Below are 22,731 nucleotides of genomic sequence, written 5' to 3' on the forward strand. Positions count from 1 at the left end.
TGCTTTTCTTGAATACTTGAATTACCGCCATTGAAATGATCTGTGTTGTGATTTGATGGGTGATGGCTAGTTCAGGAATTCAGTTTGCCGCTGTTGCTGTGTGACATAAGAACCTGGTTCTCAAGTTTCCATGGCGGTTCTCATGTTCCTGATGGGATGGAAGAGGATTTGATAACAATTTGCAGCCCCATTTGGAACAATAAATAGTATGCTAGCAAGCTGGTTGTGGAAGACTTGAATCTGAAGTGGGGTAGGGTGCAGATTCTGTTTGCACCAACCTTGGGAGTGAGATTGGTGCAGAGGTAGACAAACAAGGACACATCGCAGCTGCACTATGCATGTAATTTTCAGTGGTAAGGCGTTCCAATGGCCATGCAGTTGTGGTTCATTGCTCCCAATGTTTTACACTTCTGTACTTTGAGTTATATTGGGATTTTTTATCATGCCAGAAACCTCTGTCAGACTGCTGATGGGTTTAACTGTATATGACTTACTCCGCCTTGCCCTGCCAGAACTTAATTGCATCCAATATAGGCGTGTGTAGAGAGGTGGTAATTGTCTGATTAATCAAACACAGAGTAAATACCCAACAGCATTTAATCATCTTAACAAAATCTCTCTAATTGAGAGTGGGAATGGTATCTGATTTGGTGACAGGGTTATGGATGTTCTTCCGAATGGATTAATTCTGGTGTGTTGCTCACGAGGCTGTGTGACATCTACAAGCATATAGTTTTGGAGGCAGAAGCACAACTTGCATCCCCACTTCCATTTCAGATAGCACATGTGATAATTTAGGGTTTTAAATTGATTTTTTCTCACAGTTAGTAGCCACTGTCATGCCAATTTGCAGTAGCAAGGCCCAGAATGTGGTAGCATTTTGTATATTAACCATGGAGTGTACATAGCATGGATCAGAGTTACCATGGCTTGACTTATTTATTTCTTAGTGAACTAGAGAAAGTGCCTGGACCACAAGGTAAAAACTTCTTTGTGGCTACAATTAGCAAAGGAGATAGTAGTGAGGGATAAACTAACTTTCACAGAAACTGTTCAGCTTTCACTGACCATATCATGAAGGATGTGTCTTTTAAGCTTCCAAGACGCCTTTGCTTCCTGAACGTACCATTTCCACTCCTTTGTCATTAATGCAGTGGGATTACTGTAGACTAACTACTTAACTTTTCCAGTATGTGTTGCTTTAAAGCAAGGAACCTTTGATTTTCCAACTCTTGGACCTGAACTCCCATCATCTTTGGCCATTGACCATATTTGATGGGGTTGATAAAGGCATTACAGGTGGTTACACAATCTCTTCTTTAGACAATGCTCTATTTTCAGTGTATTTTAAGATTAATGTTTGACCTGAAGCTCTTCTCACGGAAGGGAATGCTGTGGATATAGTATATCTTGATTTCAGTAAGGCCTTTGACAAAGTTCCCCATGACATAGTGCCACTGTATTCTGCTTTGGTCAGGCCCCACCTAGAATATTGTGTCCAGTTCTGGGCGCCACAATTCAGAAAGGACATTGAGAAACTGGAGCGTGTCCAAAGGAGGGCAACAAAAATGGTGAAGGGTCTGGAAACCATGTCCTATGAGGAACGACTTAGGGAGCTGGGGATGTTTAGCCTGGAGAAAAGAAGGTTAAGAGGTGATATGATAGCCCTGTTTAAATATTTGAAAGGATGTCATATTGAGGAGGGAGCAAGCTTGTTTTCTGCTGCTCCAGAGAACAGGACCCGGAACAATGGATGCAAGCTACAGGAAAAGAGATTCCACCTGAACATTAGGAGGAACTTCCTGACAGTAAGGGCTGTTCGACAATGGAATGCACTCCCTCGGAGGGTGATAGAGTCTCCTTCCTTGGAGGTCTTTAAACAGAGGCTGGATGGCCATCTGTCAGGGATGCTTTGATTTGGATTTCCTGGATGGCAGGGGGTTGGACTGGATGGCCCTAGTGATCTCTTCCAACTCTATGATTCTATGATTCTATGATTCTAAGTGTGTGGCTTTCATTTCTGTAAATAACGCAGTGATTTTGTGGCTCGGCTTTCTCCTTTGTGGAGAAAAGCTTATAAAGTCCTCTCTTCATTTACTTTTCCTCCCCTCCCAGTGCCATCCATTCCTCTGGACACCATATCGGTATCCAACTCTTCATCTCAGCTGATTGTGAAGTGGAACCCTCCCACCTACCCCAATGGCAACCTTTCATACTACATCGTACGGTGGCAACAGCAGCCCCAGGACAGTTATCTTTATAGACACAACTACTGCTCCAAAGGTGAGTTGGAACACAAGTTTGCACACATCACCCAGCTGCATATGAGTCCTCAAGGTTGGTGCACCCATGCTCAATACAGTGGTAGAGAGGACTGTACCGCTACGTCTAGCAGTGCATGGATATGGCATTGATGTGCCCAGTCAAAATACCATAGCACCTTAAAGAAATATATTTGAGTGCAATGGGGTGGATGTTGGTGGACTTCAGCTTGCAGCTTTCCTCTTTGCTGGCTCTGACGACTAATGTTGATGGGAGTTGTAGTCCAGCAACATCTGGAAAGCCGCACTTTGCCCACCGCTGTTGTAAATGAAGAAAGGAAAGGTATTCCTGCCTGCACCCTGTTACTTAAACCCTTTTGCATGTGGCCTGTGCTACTTTATGATTTAGAGAAGCAGCCAGACTTTGCATAGCCTGAATTTAGAACCTTTTTAGCACGCTTGTCATAGTGGTAATTTCTGTGCTGCTTTAACTGCAACTTTCTCCCTATTTCTCTCCTCACCCCAAGATAAAGTCCCAATTCGAAGATATGCCGATGGCACCATTGATAATGAGGAAGCGACTGAGCCCACCAAACCAGAAGGTTCTGGAGGAGAAAAAGGATCTTGTTGTGTCTGCCCAAAGACTGAGGCAGAGAAGCAAGCTGAGAAGGAGGAGGCCGAGTACCGGAAAGTCTTTGAGAATTTCCTCCATAATGCCATATTCTTGCCCAGGTGAGAGGGTCCATTTCTGGCATCTCTTTTCCAGGCACTGAGGTGGATTCAAGGCTGTGATGATCACCTCCTAGGTTTAAAAGCCCAGCTTTTCAAAATTTACAATATTTGTATAGTATCCTTCATCACGATTGATTTTGTCGTATTTATCTATTCATTTATTACTTGTTCCATTTCTGTAGCTTAAGGCCACATACATGGCTCTCTTCCCTCCACATTGTTCTCACAACAACTGTGTAAAGCAAAGTGGACTGAGAAAAAGCAACAAGTCTAAGGTGCACCTAGTGAATTTAATTGCTTGGTGGAGACTAATACCTGTGTCTCCAAAGCCTCAATGCAAAATGTGAGCTCCTACATCACACTGTGGTGACAGGAATGCCATATAGGAACTGTATGACATCCATTTTAGAGGAATTGCACAGGGTGCAAAACTTACTTCCAGCCTGAATTCAAGGTGTTGCTGGTGACTTTTAAAGCCATATGTGGTCTGGAAGTTTGATAGTTGTAGTAATGTCTTTCCCTGCATGACTGTTGCTGCCTGGCCATTCAGTTCAGTTGGAGAGATCTATCTAATAGCATGTCTTCTTCCTAGCAGGAGAGTCAAAGCAGCTTACAAATGTTTAAAACAAAGCCCAGCTATAATTTAAACTTAGCTTACAAAAGTTAAAAAGCAAGCAAACTAACAATTCTATTTAATAGTTTTTTGTGGGGTTTTCGGCCAAGAGGCCATGTTCTTGAGAAAAGATGCCAGCTACAGATGCTGGCAAAACATCAGGAATAAACTCTTCTAGACCACAGCCACATAGCCTGAAAAACCCACAAAAAATTATGGATGCCAGCCATGAAAGCCTTTGACTTCAGGATTCCATTTAAATGCATCTGAGGAAGTAGACTGAAGTCTACGAAAGCTCCTGCTGCCAACATCTTTCTTTCAGTGAGTCTCAAAGGTGCTACAAGATCTCTCTGTGTACTGATTCTACAAACTAACACAGCTATATCTTTGAATTCCATTTAAAAAGCACAAAGTTAAAACAATTTAAAACATAAAGAAGATGAAAGCACATCACACTGCATTAGGAATGCCCCTCTGCCACATAATATTAAGCACCAAAGACCTGCCTAAATAAAAAGATCTTGTGCAAAGTCGAAGGCTTTCATGGCTGGCATCCATAGTATTTTGTGGGTTTTTTGGGCTATGAGGCTGTGTTCTAGAAGAGTTTATTCCTGACGCTTTGCCAGCATCTGTGGTTGGCATCTTTCTCTGAAGATGCTAGGCACAGCTGGTGGTGAAACGTCAGGAATAAGGTCTTCTAGAACATGGCCTCATAGCCCGAAAAACCCACAAAAACTATAAAAATGCCTTGGCTTGTCAGCAGAACAAGAGCAGAGAGGGGGCTAACTGAAATTCCTGTGGAGGGGAGTTTCATAACCTGGGAGTAGCCACTGAGAAGGCTTGCTCCCTCATCCTCACCAAATGTGCCTTTTATGGTGGTGGGACTGAAAGAAAGTCCTCCCTGAGAAACATGGGAGACGGTCTCCTCTGCTGCGATGTTCCAGGTGATGCATGCCTCATTTTCCACACCGAGCAAAAACGTGCCTCTTTACCAAAGCCTTCAAGGTCCATGGAACTTGGCTCGAATTTGTATAAACTGTTTTACATCACTTCATATGTCTTAGACTGCTTAAATTGTTTTAAATTGCTTTTCTGTCTGGCCTGGGATCTTAGGATAATAGGTTGGAAAATAAACACCTTTTCCCAAAATGACTTAAAATGGGTATGTTAAAAAGCACGTGCGCATTATTAGCAAGCGGCAGATTAAATGTAAAACAAACAAGCCTTAAAATGCCTAAGGAAAACGTCTTTTAACCTGTTGTGCCTGAAAGAGCGTGCTCTTTTTCTGTGGGCTTCTTTTTGAAGGCTTTAACTGTAAGCATTGGGACTGGACCTTGGACTTGGACTTTGGAAGGGAATATCTCGCTCTTCAAATTAGGAAATAAAAAAGTTACAAGGAAATCCATTTGCACCTTTGAGAATAAATGAGAAAAAGACATTTCCAACATAAATGCTGGACTAAAGCCCTCTAAAGTCTTTTTCTCAGTTAGTCTCAAAGGTGCTACAGGAGTCCCTTACATATTTATATGTATTTATATGGTCCTCTTTCCTTTTCTAGGGCCTTTTGAGCCACTTTGGTCTTTGGAGAGTCGGGAGTGATTGAAACCATGCCACATCTGTAAATCTTTCCGCACCCCCTTAGATTTTAGTGTGGTGTTTTTCCCCAAATAGTTTTAACAGATGCCTAAGTAACAAATAACGTGCTGGACTTTGGAAATGTGGAATCCTTGTTTCGTAATCTGGTGAAGCATTAGAACATTTTGGCTGAGGATTCTTAACTGCCTCTCCCTGACGTCCTAATCCTGGGATTCCTTAGGATGGAACCATGGCAATTAAAGTGGAATCATAGCCCTATAATTCTGCAATTGGATGGAAAGCCTGTTCTGCTTACCAAACCCAAGGCCTAGAAATCAACATTAGGGATCGCCTGCGTAGGACCATTTGTAAAGTATATTCTTCTGTTGATACGAAGCTCTCCATTTGTTCTTTCTGGTAGGATTGCCAAGGATCCCTTATTATAAGCACTGGTTCCCAAAGTTTGGCCCTCTAGGTTTTTTGGATTTCAACTCCAGAATTCCTGACTGTTGGCCAAACTGCCTGGGGCTTCTGGGTGTTGCAGTACATACAAAACATCAGGAGGATCAAAGTTTGGGAACCACTTCTATAAGGATAGAGTTCAAAGATATAGCCATGTTAGTTTATAGAATTAGTATGTATTCCCAATGCTTTTGTTCACAAACAAGAGCTGGGGATGTTTAGCCTGGAGAAGAGAAGGTTAAGAGGTGATATGATAGCCCTGTTTAAATATTTGAAGGGATGTCATATTGAGGAGGGCGCAAGATTGTTTTCTGCTGCTCCAGAGAACAGGACCCGGAACAATGAATGCAAGCTCCAGGAAAAGAGATTCCACCTCAATATTAGGAAGAACTTCCTGAGAGTAAGGGCTGTTCGACAGTGGAACACACTCCTTCCTGGAGTGTAGTGGAGTCTCCTTCCTTAGAGGTCTTTAAGCAGAGGCTGGATGGCCATCTGTCGAGGATGCTTTGATTGAGAGTTCCTGCATGGCAGGGGGTTGGACTGGATGGCCCTTGAGGTCTGTTCCAACTCTACGATTCTATGATTCTGTAGTTAAAACTGGACTTGCCACTTCATTTCCATACACATAGGATTTTGAATTTGAATTGACATTCTCACATACCCATGGCATGTATATGTCAGTCCCTGGCTCCCACTCCACCAAATGCATCTGAGGAAGTAGACTTTAGTTTAAGAAAGCTCATGCTGTTCTTTCCATTATTCTCTGAGGTGCTACAAGATCTCTCTGCACACTTTTATAAGGCTTGTCCCCTCTTTCAGGGTTGGAAAATGTTTCCTTTTATATAGTTGGTTATTATTATTATTATTATTATTATTATTATTATTATTATTAAAGTTGATTTACATAGCACCATATGTTTTCCATGGCGCTTTACATAATCATCCAAACAAGACAAAACCTGCCTATGGCACGCAATCTAAAACCACAGTGAAATTTTAAAAACAAACAATAGACTGAACAAGACGCTAAAAAGTCCTGTATTTTGAAGGGTGAGGTCTTCATAAAGACATAAATGCAGGTATCATTTGATTTATGAATGTGGGTAGCATGTAAATTTTGCAGAGAAACACATGGTTAAGTTAACCGAAATCAATACCGTCGTTTGGCATTTAGGTAGAACACAAACCTGTTAATAGCAACTTCCTGATTGTCAACCCCTACCTATCATGCATTTTGACTATCCCTTATTGCTATTTTGAAAACCTGGCAAGACTACTCTCTGCCCTCTTTCCTACCCCTGGTTTGCTCAAAATAGCTCAGCCAGCGGCAGAGACTCTTTTGCAATGGCCTTCCTTCTTGCTGCCATCAGAGAAATCCAGCCAATCCCTGTGAGAAGCTGTCTCTGACTTCTGAACAGTGTTTTGCATTGCAAGTATGGATTTCTTATTCAGTCGATCTTTAATTTCGAGACTGTATATGTAAGAGTCCCTATCGACGTATACAGAGAAGAGGGAGTAAGTGGGCACAGTAAGCACCTTGACCAGAGAGGGAAGCAGTAGCAAGTTATTAGCAATCTTGACATTGCATAGATTGCCATTTATAAAGGGGGGGGGAAACATAAGTGGCAATGATTTGATAAAGCGAGTCTTGACTGCCTCTGCTTGTTTCCTCTCCTTTGCTCAGCTTGTGTTCATAATTGGTGCATTTTTCTTTTCAGCGCTGTAAGACGCATCGCAGTTGAGACTCACAGGTTGTAACTAGCTGAGCAGTTAAAGTGACTATTAAGAACTCCTAGATGTCAGGGGAAAGTGAGATGATGACCTGGGTGTGATTTCTCCGTGGGACTCATCTCAGCAACTTGTTGTTTCCACATGACTGTCTGTCTTTTCTCCTCCCCACGCTCCCCTTTCCATTTTCCTCACTGCTTCCCCCCCAAGGGAGAAAACAATTCAAGTGTCAACACAACTCTCATTAGAAGTGTTCCCAGCCTTCTCCAGGAGCCTACCTTCCTTTGTAACATTGTGAAAGCCACGGAGACAGCAAAAAGAGGCTTTTCCCTCTCTTCAGCGTGTGCCTATGGGTCTGTTTTTAAGCACATCTCACAACTGGTGAACAGCCAGCTCACCAATTAAGATAGTTTATCCTAAGCCTAGCAGATACTTAGCAGAGCAACTTAGCAAGGTTTCAAGCAAAGGGGTTTCCATCTTCCCTGAACAGTTTGTCCTGTTGTTGAACCTTCCTTTGCTTTTGTACAAATTCAGCTTCCCCATAGGCACAACTGCCTTTTTGTTTGACCCAGCTGTCTCCTTTCTGTTTCTCTTCTCTATGCAATGTCTTTGTTGGGGTTGGATATCTCACTGGTGTGTAATTTGACTCGGGAGTAACACCACCCTGTAACAAGGGGTTATTTTGACTTGGGGTTACATGCAAGGGTTGTACCATCTGTCAGTCTTTAGTGTGTTAATATCTCTTATGACGGTTTTCTCTCAAAATGTTGGCTGCATACTTGTATTTTTGGAGTGCTGAACTGCTTTTCTTACTGTTCTAAACTACGGCAATCCCACTTTGATGGACTTCTATTGTTTTTCCTATCCAGGCCGGACCGGAAACGGAGAGATTTGTACCGAATTGCAAACAGTACTTTTGCCAATAAGAACAGGACTGCGGCAGCCCCAGAACATGCTACCAATGTGTCAGATGCCGAGGAAGGCGAGATGGAGTTCCCTTTTTATGAAAGCAAAGTGGAAGGCAGGGAACGGACCCTCATCTCCAATCTTCTGCCTTTCACACTCTACCGCATCGACATCCACAGCTGTAACCATGAAGCCGCACACCTGGGCTGTAGCGCTTCTAACTTTGTTTTTGCAAGAACCATGCCTGCAGGTACAAACTAAAAAAAATTACTTTCACATTTCCTGTTTCCTTTAGTAGAACATTTTAAAAATTATGTGCATCATTTTATCTCTGCATTCAAAGAAGCACAACAGATAATGTGTAATAAAGCATTCTAATCCTATCTGACACCAAGTTCAGAAACAATCATAACATAAGCAAATTGTATCTGACACAGAGTCCAACTCTCAAACCACTATGCCACGCTGGCTCTCACACTGGCCTTTTAGTTTAGTTGGCCCAATAAAGGTACCATTTGGGGGATTTTGGGTTTTGTTGTATTTTGCTGCATGGCCAACAGAGCCAGCCCTGAATATGATCCCCTGAATGTGATTCAAAGGCCATAACATTAAATTCGGCATACTCTAGAATTAAAGGTATTTCTACATCTGCTATGTTGGCTTTCGGTGCTTTATGAAAGACGTACCTCTGTGGAGGCCTGTTGGGCATCGAAATGATGCCCAGCCTTCAACATTTTATCTGCCATCGTAGATGGAATGCAGTTGCAGGTGCTGACACTTCTTTTGGAAGGTCAGTGCTGTCTTCACTTCTGGCATGGCATTCCTCTGCCCTGGGTATATCAGCTTACCCATAAGTGTGAGTCACAGAGACCATGGAGAAGAAGAGACTGTTTACCTTTAGCTGTCGTTCTTGTGAGTGGTCATCTGTGAACTTACACAACCCAATCTCCTCCCCTGTCATGCTTCTTACTTGTCTGTACCTTGCTTTGTTCTTCTGTGAAGGGCTTGGGATTGAAGGAAGGAGAGGGAGTATAGAGTATAAAAGTATAAGGGAAAGGACTGTTATCAAGCCCTAGAAGAGTCTGAAGATGTGTGTGCAGGAGCAGAATGACCCATATGTGTGAGTTTGCAGATGATATCTTGACGAACCGCAGTTATAGGTAAGCAACATGTTCCTCCTGAACTTTGCTCTCGGGCAGGTCATCATTCTTGACCAGGAGCTATTCTGCAAAGGCACTCAGACTGCTGCCAACACTCATTATGGTGCCTAAGATGCAAAGCTCATTGTTCCTCCATATCAGAAGGAGAGTAGAATCATCAACAAATACAACCTTCAACTGGCTCTCAGGGCTTAACAAAACTTGTGTGTCTCAGTCTGACCATTTTTGTTTGAGATCTTTATTCTGCAACATAGAGACGGTGTGTTGATTGTCTTCACCTCTTGTATGTGACTTGTGTGTGACTTTTGATCTGGCTGTGGTTGTGGGGCTGTAAGCTTAACAAATTCACAGCAGAGCTTGGAAACATTACTATTTTTGGACTACAGCTCCCATGATCTTCCAGCCACTCTGGAAGCCATACTCCAAAACGTAACTTTTCCAAACAGTGGTTGACAGCGCTGCCTTCATTACACCATTTCTTGTACATCTTTCCACAGAAGGAGCTGATAACATTCCGGGAACAGTGACATGGGAAGGAAAAGAAGAAAACACAGTACACCTGAAGTGGCCAGAACCTGTTAATCCGAATGGTTTGATTCTGATGTATGAAATCAAATATGGACAAAATGAGGTGAGGAAGGCTGAAGGCCTTTACATTGAGGTAGATGTCAACTAGCATTCCATCTTGAGGTGTTTGAGGCCATAAATCTACTGCATAAGCAGTTAGGAAAGAGTTGTCTTTCAGGATTGGCCAAAGTTTGTGTTTTTGAAAACCAAAATGTCAGTCACAAGAGGTTTAAGAGCAAAGGTATCTGTGGCTAGAGAAGGTTCATTAGAAACTAGAGCCATTGTTTTTCATGCTCTACATGCAAAAGGTAGACTGGGGTAGGAAAGCACAGATTTCCCTTTCCCCACAAATATACAGACACACAACTGGAAGTGTCCACAATTCCACTTTTGAGTCTTGTAAAATCCCTTTCAGGAGGCCAGAGCAAGGTTCCAGGGAAGAGGGGAAGATGCAGTTTGTTTTAAAGCAAAACCATTGTTCCCAAATCTTCCAGGAGTGGAAATAGTGGTTGATATTTTCCTTCAAGGTGGAGATGTTGGGCCTGGGAAAAGTGCGTGGGACAGACAGAATTTGCATGAATAACATGTAATTTTTTCTCCCTCCTCCACCCCCCACTTCAACCTTTGTAGGAAAAGCTGCAGTGTGTTTCCAGACAAGAATACAAGAAACTTGGGGGAGCCAAACTGACGCATCTGAACCCTGGAAATTACACAGTCAGGGTCCAAGCTACTTCTCTATCTGGGAACGGATCCTGGACAGAGCCAATCTCATTCTATGTCCAACCCAAACGTAAGGATTTTCTGGATTGCTGGCTACAGGGAGAGATGGGGACGTTTTATTAACTTTGGGTTTTTAGCAATAGAACTACTGTAGACAGAATATTTGTGATGATTGTAGGTAGGGGGAAACAGCAGGGAGCTCTCCCTACCTACCCCACATGGAGTGAGGTGCTATCATATGCTGATGACACCCAAATATACTTCTCCATGCTTTCAGAAACAGCCTCGGCTATGAATAGTGTGTCTCCTCTGAATGGTGCTAAGTGGGTGTTTTGAAAGGTCTGCTCCAGTGTAGCATTGTTGTTTTGAGCAAAAGTCTTCACAGCAATACACAGACTGTGGCTGCCTGAATAATTACTTTATGTGTGTTTGCTTTGGTTACTGCAGCCGCGAACTATGGGAATTACTTGCATTTGATTATTGCTCTCCCCATTGCGGTCCTACTGATTATTGGAGGACTTGTCATCATGCTGTATGTCTGTAACAAAAAGAGGTGAGTCTGGGTTTATGGACGATCGCTTAAGGGGATAGGGGTGGTGGGCAGGATGAAGAGGAGTAGAATTTAGCAACAGTTCCAAGATACCAGGGTTTGGCTGGATCTGTGGCCCTAGGACCCAGTTTCTACCACCATGATTTACTGTGGGCTTTACCACTTCTGAAAATCCAAAGGGAGAGGTGGAATCAAGTTTAGAAGGGACCAGAAACCCAATAATGTTTTGCTGCACCTCTTCGGAGGGAGGCGAATGCAGCAGGAGGCACCTTACTAAACTAAACCCACCATTCCTAAAGCCTTCTAGGAATGGAAATTGACAAGTAATAAAACATTTCCAAAAATATTTTTAATGTAGGAAACATTGGTGGCGGCAGAGGGTCTATAGCCTATGAGCAATAAAGCCTATGAGCAACAAAGGTAGCTTTGGGCCTCTTGTGACTCATGGATTACATGATTTCCATTTCTGCTGTTTACTAATAGCAGATCCATTCTCCTATGACATATCATTATGTTACACTCCCTCCCCCATCCCATATACAGAACAAATTTTTCTGTGGTAGGGGAAAAGGGTGGAACCCCAAATGAAGATGGAATGTGTTCGGTGGGAACAGAATACTGTCTGACTTTTGGGATGAAGAAAAGAAATGCGGGAAGGCAGAGGAGTGGGATGAAATATTCCCAAGGAGGGCATGGCCATTTGGATGGCACTCTGAATAGGTGGAGCACTGTTGTACATCTTGCTCATGCTCACTGATATTTATGTGACTGTCATGGTTGGATAATGGATGGCTTTGGGAAATAGACATAATTACCAAAAAATGTAAACATGTCGGCTGCAGAACCCTATGCGAAATTAGTGCTCTTCGCCCCCATTTGGTTATTGCTTCCTGATGTTTCATTGTGATGGTCTCACTATTCCCTCTGCATGTCTTTTGTATTTATTTACTTTCAGGTCACTGGGAGGGTAAACGCTTTAATGTTTATGTGAACATATGCGTTTCTCCATTTTGCTGCTCCCTTCAGCTGACCTGGCTACACTTTTTAGGGTGTGTTTGTGTGTGTGTGTTTGTGTGTGTAATTCATTCAGTGAATACAGTTTAAGGGATCTCTCCGCATGATGGATAATGTGTGGGAAGTAACAGGGTTGATTCATAACACCTCTGTGCAAACCTTCCAATGTTTTTGTTGGTGTGTATATTTTATGTAGGCAAGTACTATAGGGCTCAAAATGAGAAGATCAAAACAGATTGATGTGAGGAAATCAAAGAGTTGGAGAAGGCTCTATGGGTTTGGCAGGATCGGACTCTTTCTAAAGGCATCCAAAGGAGACCCTCACCACTTCTCTAGGCAATTGGTTCCATTGCCAAACTACTCATGCTGTCAAGAAACGCCTTCTAATGTTCAAAATACTCTTTCTTATTTGAACAGGAACAGTGACAGGCTCGGAAATGGAGTACTTTATGCTTCTGTGAATCCTGAATATTTCAGTGCTTCAGATGGTAAGTCAGTCTTTTGTCCTGTGGGTACCCTTAAAAAGTGCCACATCTTGGAATAGGATGACTGTAGCAAAGGGAACTTTCTGGGGTTAAGAAATTGCAATTCCCCATTTGTGGGACTACAGACACACAGAGTTTTTTAAAACCCTGAAACTTTTAATTTCTCAGAACGCTCAAACTTGAAGGTCAAGCGGAGCTTCGGGTGCGATCATTACAAACCATTAAACCATAACTTTGAAACTATGGGAATAATTCACAGAGCATGAAATGCAGAACTCTGTACTGTACTGCATTGGAACGGGAAGTTATTTGTCTCTCTTGGATTTTTATCGAAGTGTCCTTGTGTGAAATGATTCTTGGTGATTTTGCAGTGTATGTGCCAGATGAATGGGAAGTGCCTCGGGAGAAGATAACCATGTGCCGAGAATTGGGGCAGGGCTCTTTCGGAATGGTGTACGAAGGGATAGCGAAAGGTGTGGTTAAGGATGAACCTGAAACCCGGGTTGCCATCAAGACGGTCAATGAATCAGCCAGCATGCGAGAGCGGATAGAGTTTTTGAATGAAGCTTCGGTGATGAAGGAGTTCAACTGCCACCATGTAGTAAGTTGCTCAGCCTCACAAAGTTCCAGATTGCAAGTGTGTGTAGAGTAGTCCCTCTTTCCTCTTCTCTCTTCCCATTTTCACTTCCAGAATCTGTGCACTTAGAATGTTAGAAAATGCCATTTTGCACAGGAAAACCCCCTTCACATGGTCTTGGTCTGTTACTGGAATATATGAAATTCTTAGAAAGATAGAAATGGGGGCTAGCTTTTCAAATGTGGCATCATTGGTCCTTCTAAAATCTAGATACCTGAATGATGTCTTCCATTGTGCTTCATGAGATGTCTCATAGACATATATCTGAGTTTATAATTGCTTGCAGGCAATGTTTGGGCTGATCATAAAGTCCTACCTCTGACACACCCAAACACACAACACTCACCTACTTCATTAAACGGATCATATACGTATTTACTTGGAGGTCAGTTCCACTGAATTTGGTGGATCCTAGTCCCACTCAACAGTACCTAGCTTGAGTTTTATCTCTGCTGCTCCCATGTATTGTTTTACAGGGAGCACATCTTGCACCCTTTGTCATCCATGTACCCCTGGTTTTTGTACGTTTTGTATGACAGGTGTGCTTGCTTTTGTCAGGTGAGGCTCCTTGGAGTCGTGTCTCAAGGCCAGCCTACTCTGGTCATTATGGAACTCATGACTCGCGGCGATCTGAAGAGTTATTTGCGCTCTCTTCGGCCAGACACAGAGGTGAGTCCGTTGTATCTTCCTGTTGCTGAGGAGAGTGAGTTTTCAGAACGGCATTACATTTTTGTCCGCAAAGGTACCCACCTTTTGTGCTAGGTGATGGCGGACCTATGGCACGCGTGTCAGAGGTGGCACTCAGAGCCCTCTCTGTGGGCACATGCACCATTGTCCCAATACAGAGTTCACTACAGTTTGTCACTAGAAATCCAGAGGGACATGGCTCTTGGCGATAAATAAGTGGGTTTTGGGTTGTAGTTTGGGCACTCAGTCTCTAAAAGGTTCTCCATCACTGGGCTCAGTTTTTAAAGATATTATTAAAATAGTTAAAACAATATAGTATCCCTAGTACAACAATTTCTCCCTTTGTTTCAAGTAAACCCACCCGCTTTCCATCCCTCCCCCAATTTATATTTGGCACAATAAAACTACTGTTTTGTCAGGCCTCTAGCAACTGCAGTTTCTGTTCTCTTCCATTATATATTATTGTAATAGCATTTATCTAGTTATCAATCCAAAATTTCACTTGATCCTTAGGTGGTTTAAATTCAGCATAAAACTAACATATGGTTTCCATGCAATATCAAATAAATATTCTTTTATTTTTATTTTTCTACTATTAACTTACGGGTTAACTTCTTTAGTAGGCCAACCAGTGAACTGACTTGCCCATCAGTGCAGTTGAGATTAATCCAAATTGGAAGGTTTTTGTTTTCTTTCAAGCAAATAGTCATTTTCTTGAGTCACATTGTGGTCATTTCCCCACTCTTTCTTGTTCAGAATAACCCAGCGCATACTCTCCCGGCCCTAAAGAAGATGATCCAGATGGCTGGCGAGATTGCAGATGGCATGGCCTATCTCAACGCCAACAAGTTTGTCCACAGAGATCTTGCTGCAAGGAACTGCATGGTGGCTGAGGACTTTACTGTGAAAATTGGAGGTATGTCCCTCTCCCCCCACATTGTTGTTGTTGTTGTTGTCTCCTCCTCCTTCATCATTTGAAGTGCAGAGGAAGCAGGAATTTGGCTCTAAATAGGGCATCTGACAGAAATGGACTAGCAGTTGGCTTTCCTGTTGATTGCTGCCATTTCTATTAGAATTCTGCCTCTTACATGTTCAGTGACCAACGCCATAGAAGTTCTATGAGTCACGGTTTTAATTTTCTTTAACAACCAAACACAGAAAGTTTTAAATAATTTATTATGCGTGTAGAGCAGCGGCTTGCAGGGTTTTGTAAAATCTGGATATTAGGGAGGGTGGGACCATGAAGAAAAATCCCACTTGTTGTTTTGTACAGAAAAACGTTGATTCCCTTTCTTGTTCCTCCCCGCGATTGAAGATATGGAGTGGCCTCTCTGTACCTTCCGAGGCATGCAAGTAGACATAAAGGCAGGCTTGGAGTTGCCTTACAAAATGAACAAACGGCAGATGCTTTTGACATGAATTGCTTTGTGGTTGGTTGCTGGGTTTCCCTAGGAGTTCTCACTGGGATGTGATCTTCTTATGTATTTGTATTTAACTGTGGTTTGTTGAACATCCATTTCCTTTGTGTACCATGTAGATTTTGGCATGACGAGAGATATCTATGAGACCGATTACTATCGGAAAGGCGGGAAGGGTCTGCTGCCTGTCCGCTGGATGTCCCCAGAATCACTGAAGGATGGTGTCTTCACTACTCACTCAGATGTTTGGTAATAATAAAAATGTCTTTAGCAGTATTTGAACCCTCTCCCCTGGCCTCCTTGTAGCTTCATTATGACTCAAAGAAAACACCGTCTCAAATTTTGACAGCTCTTGTTTTTCCTGTTTCCCATTCTCTTTGCTTGCTCTGTGTAATATACACTTAGTGGGTTAACTTCCTCCTCTTTCTGTCATACTAAAACCCCAACAGCGAGTTTAAACAAATCTATCTGGCCACCTCATTTCTGTACTACTACCTTCGTGACTTTTTTCAAAAAGTCTTTTTCCCCAAAAATCAGCTACAAAGAAATAGGAAAAAGAACCAGAGACGTGATGAGGGACAGAATGAGACAAAGGTACTAAAGTAAATCGAAAAGTACCTTTGGATTAAATTCTTTGGCATAACAGACTTAAAGCTGTAAAATGGAAAATGGTGCCGTTTGGTTTCTTTGCTGTTTTCCTATTGCTCCAAAGAAGTATTCTGCAACTCCAGCCCTGGCAGTCTTTCTCTTTATAGAGACAAGTGTATTTTGGAAAACGCTTTCCTTCTAACTTCACAGTCCTGGGGGAGGAGAACCTATTGATGCCGTGTCTTCTGGAAAGGCTAACTTTGGAGCTGGGCAACATAGCTTTTATTTCAAATTCTAGGGACAGAGTAAAAATAAACAAAGCGTAGTAATGTTGTGGGGCTATATATGCAATTTGAATCTAGATACTGGATACCATAAGGAGATACCAGTTAGTACTGGGGCATTTCTTTTAGGAGTGGTCACAACATTTGAATAGATGTGGAGTTTTCATTTGTCTAATAATAGTCATTGCATTCCACTGTAACTATTTACACAGAGCATGAAGTATCACTTACAATGAAAAATCCTTCTTAGTTTGTCATGAACAGAATGAGCAGGAACTGTTTCTCCTTTGCTGGTGTTTTTTTTTAATATATATAAATCAACATTGGGTGTTTTTTTAAAGCATGTTTTAATACATAATTTTCTCCTTTGGTAGTATACAAAAATCTTCCTTTTGCAAAGCATCCTAAGTAACTAAAAACAAAGTCCATCACTTACCCAAGAACAGCTGCTCCACTTGCTTCTCCAAATCAAGAGAAGCATTTGCAGATCAGAAAAAAAGTATACTTCTTAATGTGTGAATGGCTTCCAGAGTGGTGTGTTTGATATAGGAATACTTATAGAGAAACCACAGCTTACATTGTTTTCTGGTCCATAGACTTTCAGGCATAAAGAGCAGTCTTCTACTTTCCACAAAAGTAATGTCAGCATCTTGTGTATTATTTATGAACAAACATGGCTTCCTTTATGCCCCATCATCAACAGTGTATCCCATGAAATATCAAGCAGGAATGCTTTAAACCCTTTCACTTCCATACATACCTCAGAACAGTTGTTCCTTCAGTGGAACATCTAGTATCTGCCTTGAAAGGTGCCCTGTTTCCCTTCAGTTGCATCTGGTCAGCCTTCCTCTGGATTGTCTACTCCCTTGTTATTTTGTCCATCCTGAGCAAGGTGGGAGATTGTCCTACCATTGAGGGTCCAGTTAACAACAAAGACTTCAAAACCATGGCAGAACCCTTTATTACAAACTACATTATGTAACATTACCCATGCAGGCTGGCTCTCCCTTATCTGTAGTTCCAAAATCCAAAATATTCCAGAAACCAGTCATGGGTGACTGAGATAGTGATGCCTTTGCTTTCTGATGGCTCAGTGTAGACAAATTTTGCACACTTTTGTATAAAATTACCTTCAGGATATTGTGTATACAATACATAAATTAATTTTGTGTCTAGACTTGGGTCCCATCTCCAAGATATCTCATTATGTACATATATGCACACATACAGGTATTCCAAAATCCCCCCAATTCCGAAACACTTCTGGTGTTTTCAAGTAAAGGAGACTGAACCTGTACTTATCTATGTAGCAGAGGCACTAAGAAACCCTCTTGGTGAATTGCAGAGATGAGTAACAGGACACCAGCAAAAGTGTCCTGATGTGCATTGGGCTCTACAGTTGTACATTGGCATTCCTTAGCTGCTGACGCACATTGGTCCCAATGCTTATCGGTCAGTTTGTCAGCTCACCTTTACAGTAATGTAATAGCAGCCTCTCACTGGGTATGGACATTACAGAACTGCCCAATTCTGATTTTCACAGATGCAAGTCCGCTTACAATAACGCTTCTCCAGCATGATTGTGGTTCATATCAGAGGTAGTACAGAAAACAGAGGCATTGCCATCCACCGAGCAACAAAGGTGCTCAGTTATGCGGCTTTAATTTATGATGGATAAGAAGGAGCTCTACAAACAAGTCACATGATGGCCAGACTTAGTTCAGGATGGCCTTAGGTTTGTTTGATTTGGCTTGAACATCTCCTAATATGTCTGCTTTCCTTGTAGGTCTTTTGGTGTTGTCTTGTGGGAGATAGCTACCTTAGCAGAGCAGCCTTATCAAGGCATGTCTAATGAGCAGGTTCTCCGCTTTGTGATGGAGGGCGGCCTTTTGGAGAAGCCAGACAACTGCCCTGATATGCTGTACGTATTCCTTGACATTTCTAATCTCATCTTTCTCTACCTTGATCTTCTCACGTGGCACTAAGGTGGTTGTGTACGTGGGTGTGCCTGCTGCAGGCATGCTCTTCATGCTATCCTGTAGCAACTGTAGGAAGGCCCGGAGACATGGCATTGCACCCTTGCAAAATGGAGCAAGGTTTTTATTTCCCAAGGCTACAGTTTGCTGTGAAGGTTACACAGACCATTTGCTATGAATGAGGCAAGTGAAACAGCCTTCCTCAATATTTTCAACTTCCTCAGTATTTTCAATAGCTATGATGTTCTCATGATAGCTGATGTTCTTAAAAGTTGCAATTGGAAATAAACCAGTAGCTTTAATGGGTCGGCACAATCCTCACACTGGTTAAGGTTTTGGTAACATCATTCTTCTGTGCCTGCTGAAATTCCTGAGAGGTTTTCAAGGGCAGTCAAGATATGACTAATGCATTTATTTGGCACTACAAGTTTATCAAATGAGATAATGGCTAACAGCTATCTGGAGTAGCTAAATGCACAACTAAAACCAAATTTAACAATGAAGTTCCAATTGGAGATGCAGTATACCATCTGGACAGTGACTTCAGATCGTCTTGAGGAAGGGATTCTTAGACAAAATTGTAATTTTTTAATGACGTAACCCTGTGGTTCACCTTAGGGTAGCTATAGAAAAGATTTGAAGACAGACAACAACAAAAACTATGGTAGGCTGTTTTTGAAGTGAGGGGAGTGGAATCTAGTGGCATACTTACGATTTATTCTAGTTTGACCTTTTGTAAATTATAACCCACTTCCTCAGATGCACTGATGGAAGTACAATATTCAAGCCTCCGGTTTACATGGACTGTTATATAATGGTGTGGGTTGGCATCATGATGAAACAGTACACAGAAAGAGACAACTGAGGATTGAAACCCAGGATAAAGTAGATTGTAAATCATGAAAGGTGTCGGGATGCTCCTTGTTTTTCATTCTCTTTCCTTGCGTTCCATCCTTGCTTAACAAACAGGATGGTCCAGCGTGAAGCCTCTGTGGATGGTGCTGGTCTCCCCCACGCAACCCTTAAGCTGTATTGTGCATGTTTCATTCCATGCCACTCATAATCCCTTTAAGACAAATGGTTACTACACTAATTATTTATGTAAGGCATGGGTGAGCAACTGTGGCTCTCCAACAGATGTTCTTATGACTGCAAATCTCATAATCCCTCGCAACAGGCCATCCTGGCTAGGGAACATGGTCATTGTAGGCAAGGAAAAGAAGGAAGAGGCAACTGGAATGCCACAGTTGTCTGTCCTTGTTGTAAATTTTTGCTTCCACTAGAAGTCGGCAGTTGCGGCAAATCTCCCTTCTGCTTGTGCTGGGCGCTGGGCTTTGCCTTAACTAGTTCAAGGTTTAGTTTACTTCTCTGCAAAGTCACTTTCTGGAAGGAAATACTGTGTCTTGCTGGGTTTTCCCCCCCTCTCCTTTTTTTTTATTGGAGGCCCATACAAGGGATGCAATAGCTTAAGGGGCCTCAGCTGCTTGGGATTCTCAGGAAAAGGGCTTCTTTGGCCAGCCAGCAAGAGAGCTGGTGTCGGGTGACAATGGAGTGTTTTGCTGCTTTTGCTGCCTGGGGTTGGGCAAGGAGGAAGAGAAGAGACTGTTGGAGGTTGCCATGGGACTGGATTCCCCACCTTGCATTCTTTCCCTTTTAGGATGGGAATCTCCAGCAAGATGAGATGGCTTTGAAATTACGCTGGACATTGTGGGAATAACTCAACAGGGCAGGCATTGGGGCGGGGAGGGGGTGAGATCCCTTAGGCAAACATACTTTCCCCATTTTAATTTTCTCAGCTGAAAACAGAAGGTTGAAAAGAAAAATTAAGTGGGGAAAGCCTTTCCACTCCCAATTGCAAGTCTGAGGGACTTTTCTTTGCCGTTTCCGAGGATGTTTGTACTTGTTTGTCTCTTACGTGTGCAGCTTTTTTAATGCAATGCATAGTGTGCATAAATGGACAGCATTTCTTCAAGTCATTATCTATTTCATAGGCTAGCATTCTCCTCCTGGCCAAGTTTTATATTAAATTTCTGTTTTGTAACACAGTAACTCGCCTTTTGAAAGCAACTGATTACAACAGTTTGTTTTCATTTCCATCACCGATCTCAGCTCCCCAAAATACAGCTGCTGAGGTTTGATTCCTCATGGATAGACATTGGCATGGTTGCCAGCGAAGACACCTTTGGAGTAATAGGAGAGTGTAGAGCATTTCAGTGGTTATGTCTCTGTGTGTCTATGGCGACCCTAAGCTGGACTTATGACATTGTTTTCGTGGCAAGATTTATTACAAGGAGGTTTGCTGTTGCCTTCCTCCGAGGCCGAGAAAGTGTAACACCAAGGTACCCAATGGGTTTCCACAGCTGAGCGATGATTTGAGCCCTGGTCTCCTGGAGTCTTAATCCAGCACTCCTCCGTCTATTACACTGGCTGTTACTCTGCCCCATATCTGTTCATTCTGTTATTGATAAACTGCATTTAAGGTTATAACTTCCAAAGCAGTGTGCAAAATCTCATTTGAATTAATCATGAAATAGAAACCTGAACTCACAGAGTTAATAGCAGCAATTAATTTTTGAAAACTGTATTTTTTCAACATACTCTCTTAATAATTCCAATCTTGCTACAGCAAATGTCACAACCACCTTAGTGCTGTGAACGTAGATGTCTGTTTGCATTAAACAGGAATGGAAAAGCACATGTCCTTTACTAATAGAATGTGGGGTCCCTGCCATGTCCAAAAGATTTTTGGCTTCAACAGCAACCAAGACATTAATTTCCCCCTCTCGCCTATGAAAGTCAGGGTGCTCCCTTTACTGGCTTGCTTGCTTTGCTCCCTTAGGATGGCCACTAAGGGCACGGCACTCCCCTACACCAGTTCACAGATTCTTCCTCCATTTTGGGAAGTGCCTTCTGTCTCCTTGACAGTGTAAACAGGGCCTCTGGACTCCCCGGATAAAGAAAACCTCCTTTTATGGGAAGTGGCAGAATGGCTCGAAGGAAGCGTCACGGGCACTTACTGGCAATGGATGTCACGTGTGCCATTCTGCTGGTCCTGGTATCTCCTCAGCAATGTCCCCCAGGCCACAGGGCAAAGGGCCAGCCGATATCCCGTGTTCTTGGCCCCAGCTGGTGCTTTTATTCCGAGACGGAGCTGTCAGCTGGAAAGGAACAGCGATGAAGTAACAGAAATGGATCTTGGATATTTATGTCACAGTCTTTCTCCAAAGCTGGGAGGAGGGAGGCAGGGTAGTCGTGCCTCTTATTCGTGGCCGACTGTTTTAAGTGCTGAAAACTGGGCTTATTTAAAAGCTTGTGGGAAAAGCCCTGTTGAGATGCACTTTTGATGCTAGAGTTAACGTATGACGAAATTACAGTGCTGTTCTCCTAACAGGCACAGAGTTGCTGCCTGCATTTCTGGGTCTAAATGTCCAAGCGGCTGTTTTCATGCTTTTTACAACTCAAGTATTTTTCTTAAAAACAAACAAAACCCAAAACCTAGAAACATCATTTTAGTTCTCAGCCTCAGAAGATGGCAATGGCAAATCCTCTCTGAAGAAACTTGCCAAGAAAACCCCATGCCTTAGGGTCACCATTAAGCTGAAAATGACTTGAAGGCACATAGCAACAAGATACGCCATATCTATGTTAAGATACTTGATTGGCTTATATTGAATAAACAGATAAAAATAAGATTGATCTGTTTGGAGCATCCCATATCATTGCAGTTCCTCTTTCCAACTCTGGCTTGTACATTAAGCTAGTTTTGAGTTCATTGCAGGTTGTGTTGTTCACCCAGCCTAGTTCTTAATTTCAAGGATAGAAAGAAAGCAGCCTAGTTTCTTCTTCTTCTCAGTTTCTATACTGAGAAGAAGTATAGACAGTTGTGCTATCTGGATTTTATCGGCATGATCTGCTGTGGCTGGAGATTTTGTGGTTGCTTTGCTTCAAGGATTTGGCCTGATGATCATCTGAGTTTAAGGGAATATTTCAGTAACAGGATTTTTTCTTGCTGGCAGTGAGATCCATGACAGACATGTCAGAAACTGGGACATAGATTATGGCACTTTTGCCCCCTCCCATAAGCCTTGGCCTTATTGCTGGTCAAATGATTTGGAGGGCCCAAGATTTCCTCAGGTGTGAACAAAGTTGCATACAGTGGGCTCTTGGCATCTATTGGAGTACCCAAATCCATTCACTTGGGATACCAAAATCCATGGATGCTCAAGTCCCATTAAATATAATGACATGATGAAATGGTCCTCCTTATATAAAATAGCAAAATCAAGGCTTGCTTTTGGGAATTTACATCTTTGGGGACTATTTTAGAGCTATAGCTGGTTGAATTCATGGATAAAGAACCTGTGGGTA

The 22,731-nt window shown here is 42.5% G+C and overlaps 1 protein-coding gene across 1 annotated transcript in view; it reads left to right on the plus strand.

Annotated features, from left to right (window-relative positions):
• IGF1R (insulin like growth factor 1 receptor) overlaps positions 1 to 22,731 on the plus strand; it is a 146,120-nt gene that overhangs the window by 113,967 nt on the left and 9,422 nt on the right. The window contains exons 9-20 of the mRNA XM_042472262.1: positions 2,116 to 2,283; positions 2,789 to 2,993; positions 8,241 to 8,527; positions 9,935 to 10,068; positions 10,635 to 10,794; positions 11,172 to 11,277; positions 12,706 to 12,776; positions 13,145 to 13,374; positions 13,969 to 14,079; positions 14,854 to 15,013; positions 15,635 to 15,764; positions 18,174 to 18,308. Coding sequence (XP_042328196.1) covers positions 2,116 to 2,283; positions 2,789 to 2,993; positions 8,241 to 8,527; positions 9,935 to 10,068; positions 10,635 to 10,794; positions 11,172 to 11,277; positions 12,706 to 12,776; positions 13,145 to 13,374; positions 13,969 to 14,079; positions 14,854 to 15,013; positions 15,635 to 15,764; positions 18,174 to 18,308 — 1,897 coding nt within the window. The remainder of the gene's footprint in view (positions 1 to 2,115; positions 2,284 to 2,788; positions 2,994 to 8,240; positions 8,528 to 9,934; positions 10,069 to 10,634; positions 10,795 to 11,171; positions 11,278 to 12,705; positions 12,777 to 13,144; positions 13,375 to 13,968; positions 14,080 to 14,853; positions 15,014 to 15,634; positions 15,765 to 18,173; positions 18,309 to 22,731) is intronic.

Source organism: Sceloporus undulatus, chromosome 6, assembly GCF_019175285.1.
Source record: "Sceloporus undulatus isolate JIND9_A2432 ecotype Alabama chromosome 6, SceUnd_v1.1, whole genome shotgun sequence".
NCBI lineage: Eukaryota > Metazoa > Chordata > Lepidosauria > Squamata > Phrynosomatidae > Sceloporus > Sceloporus undulatus.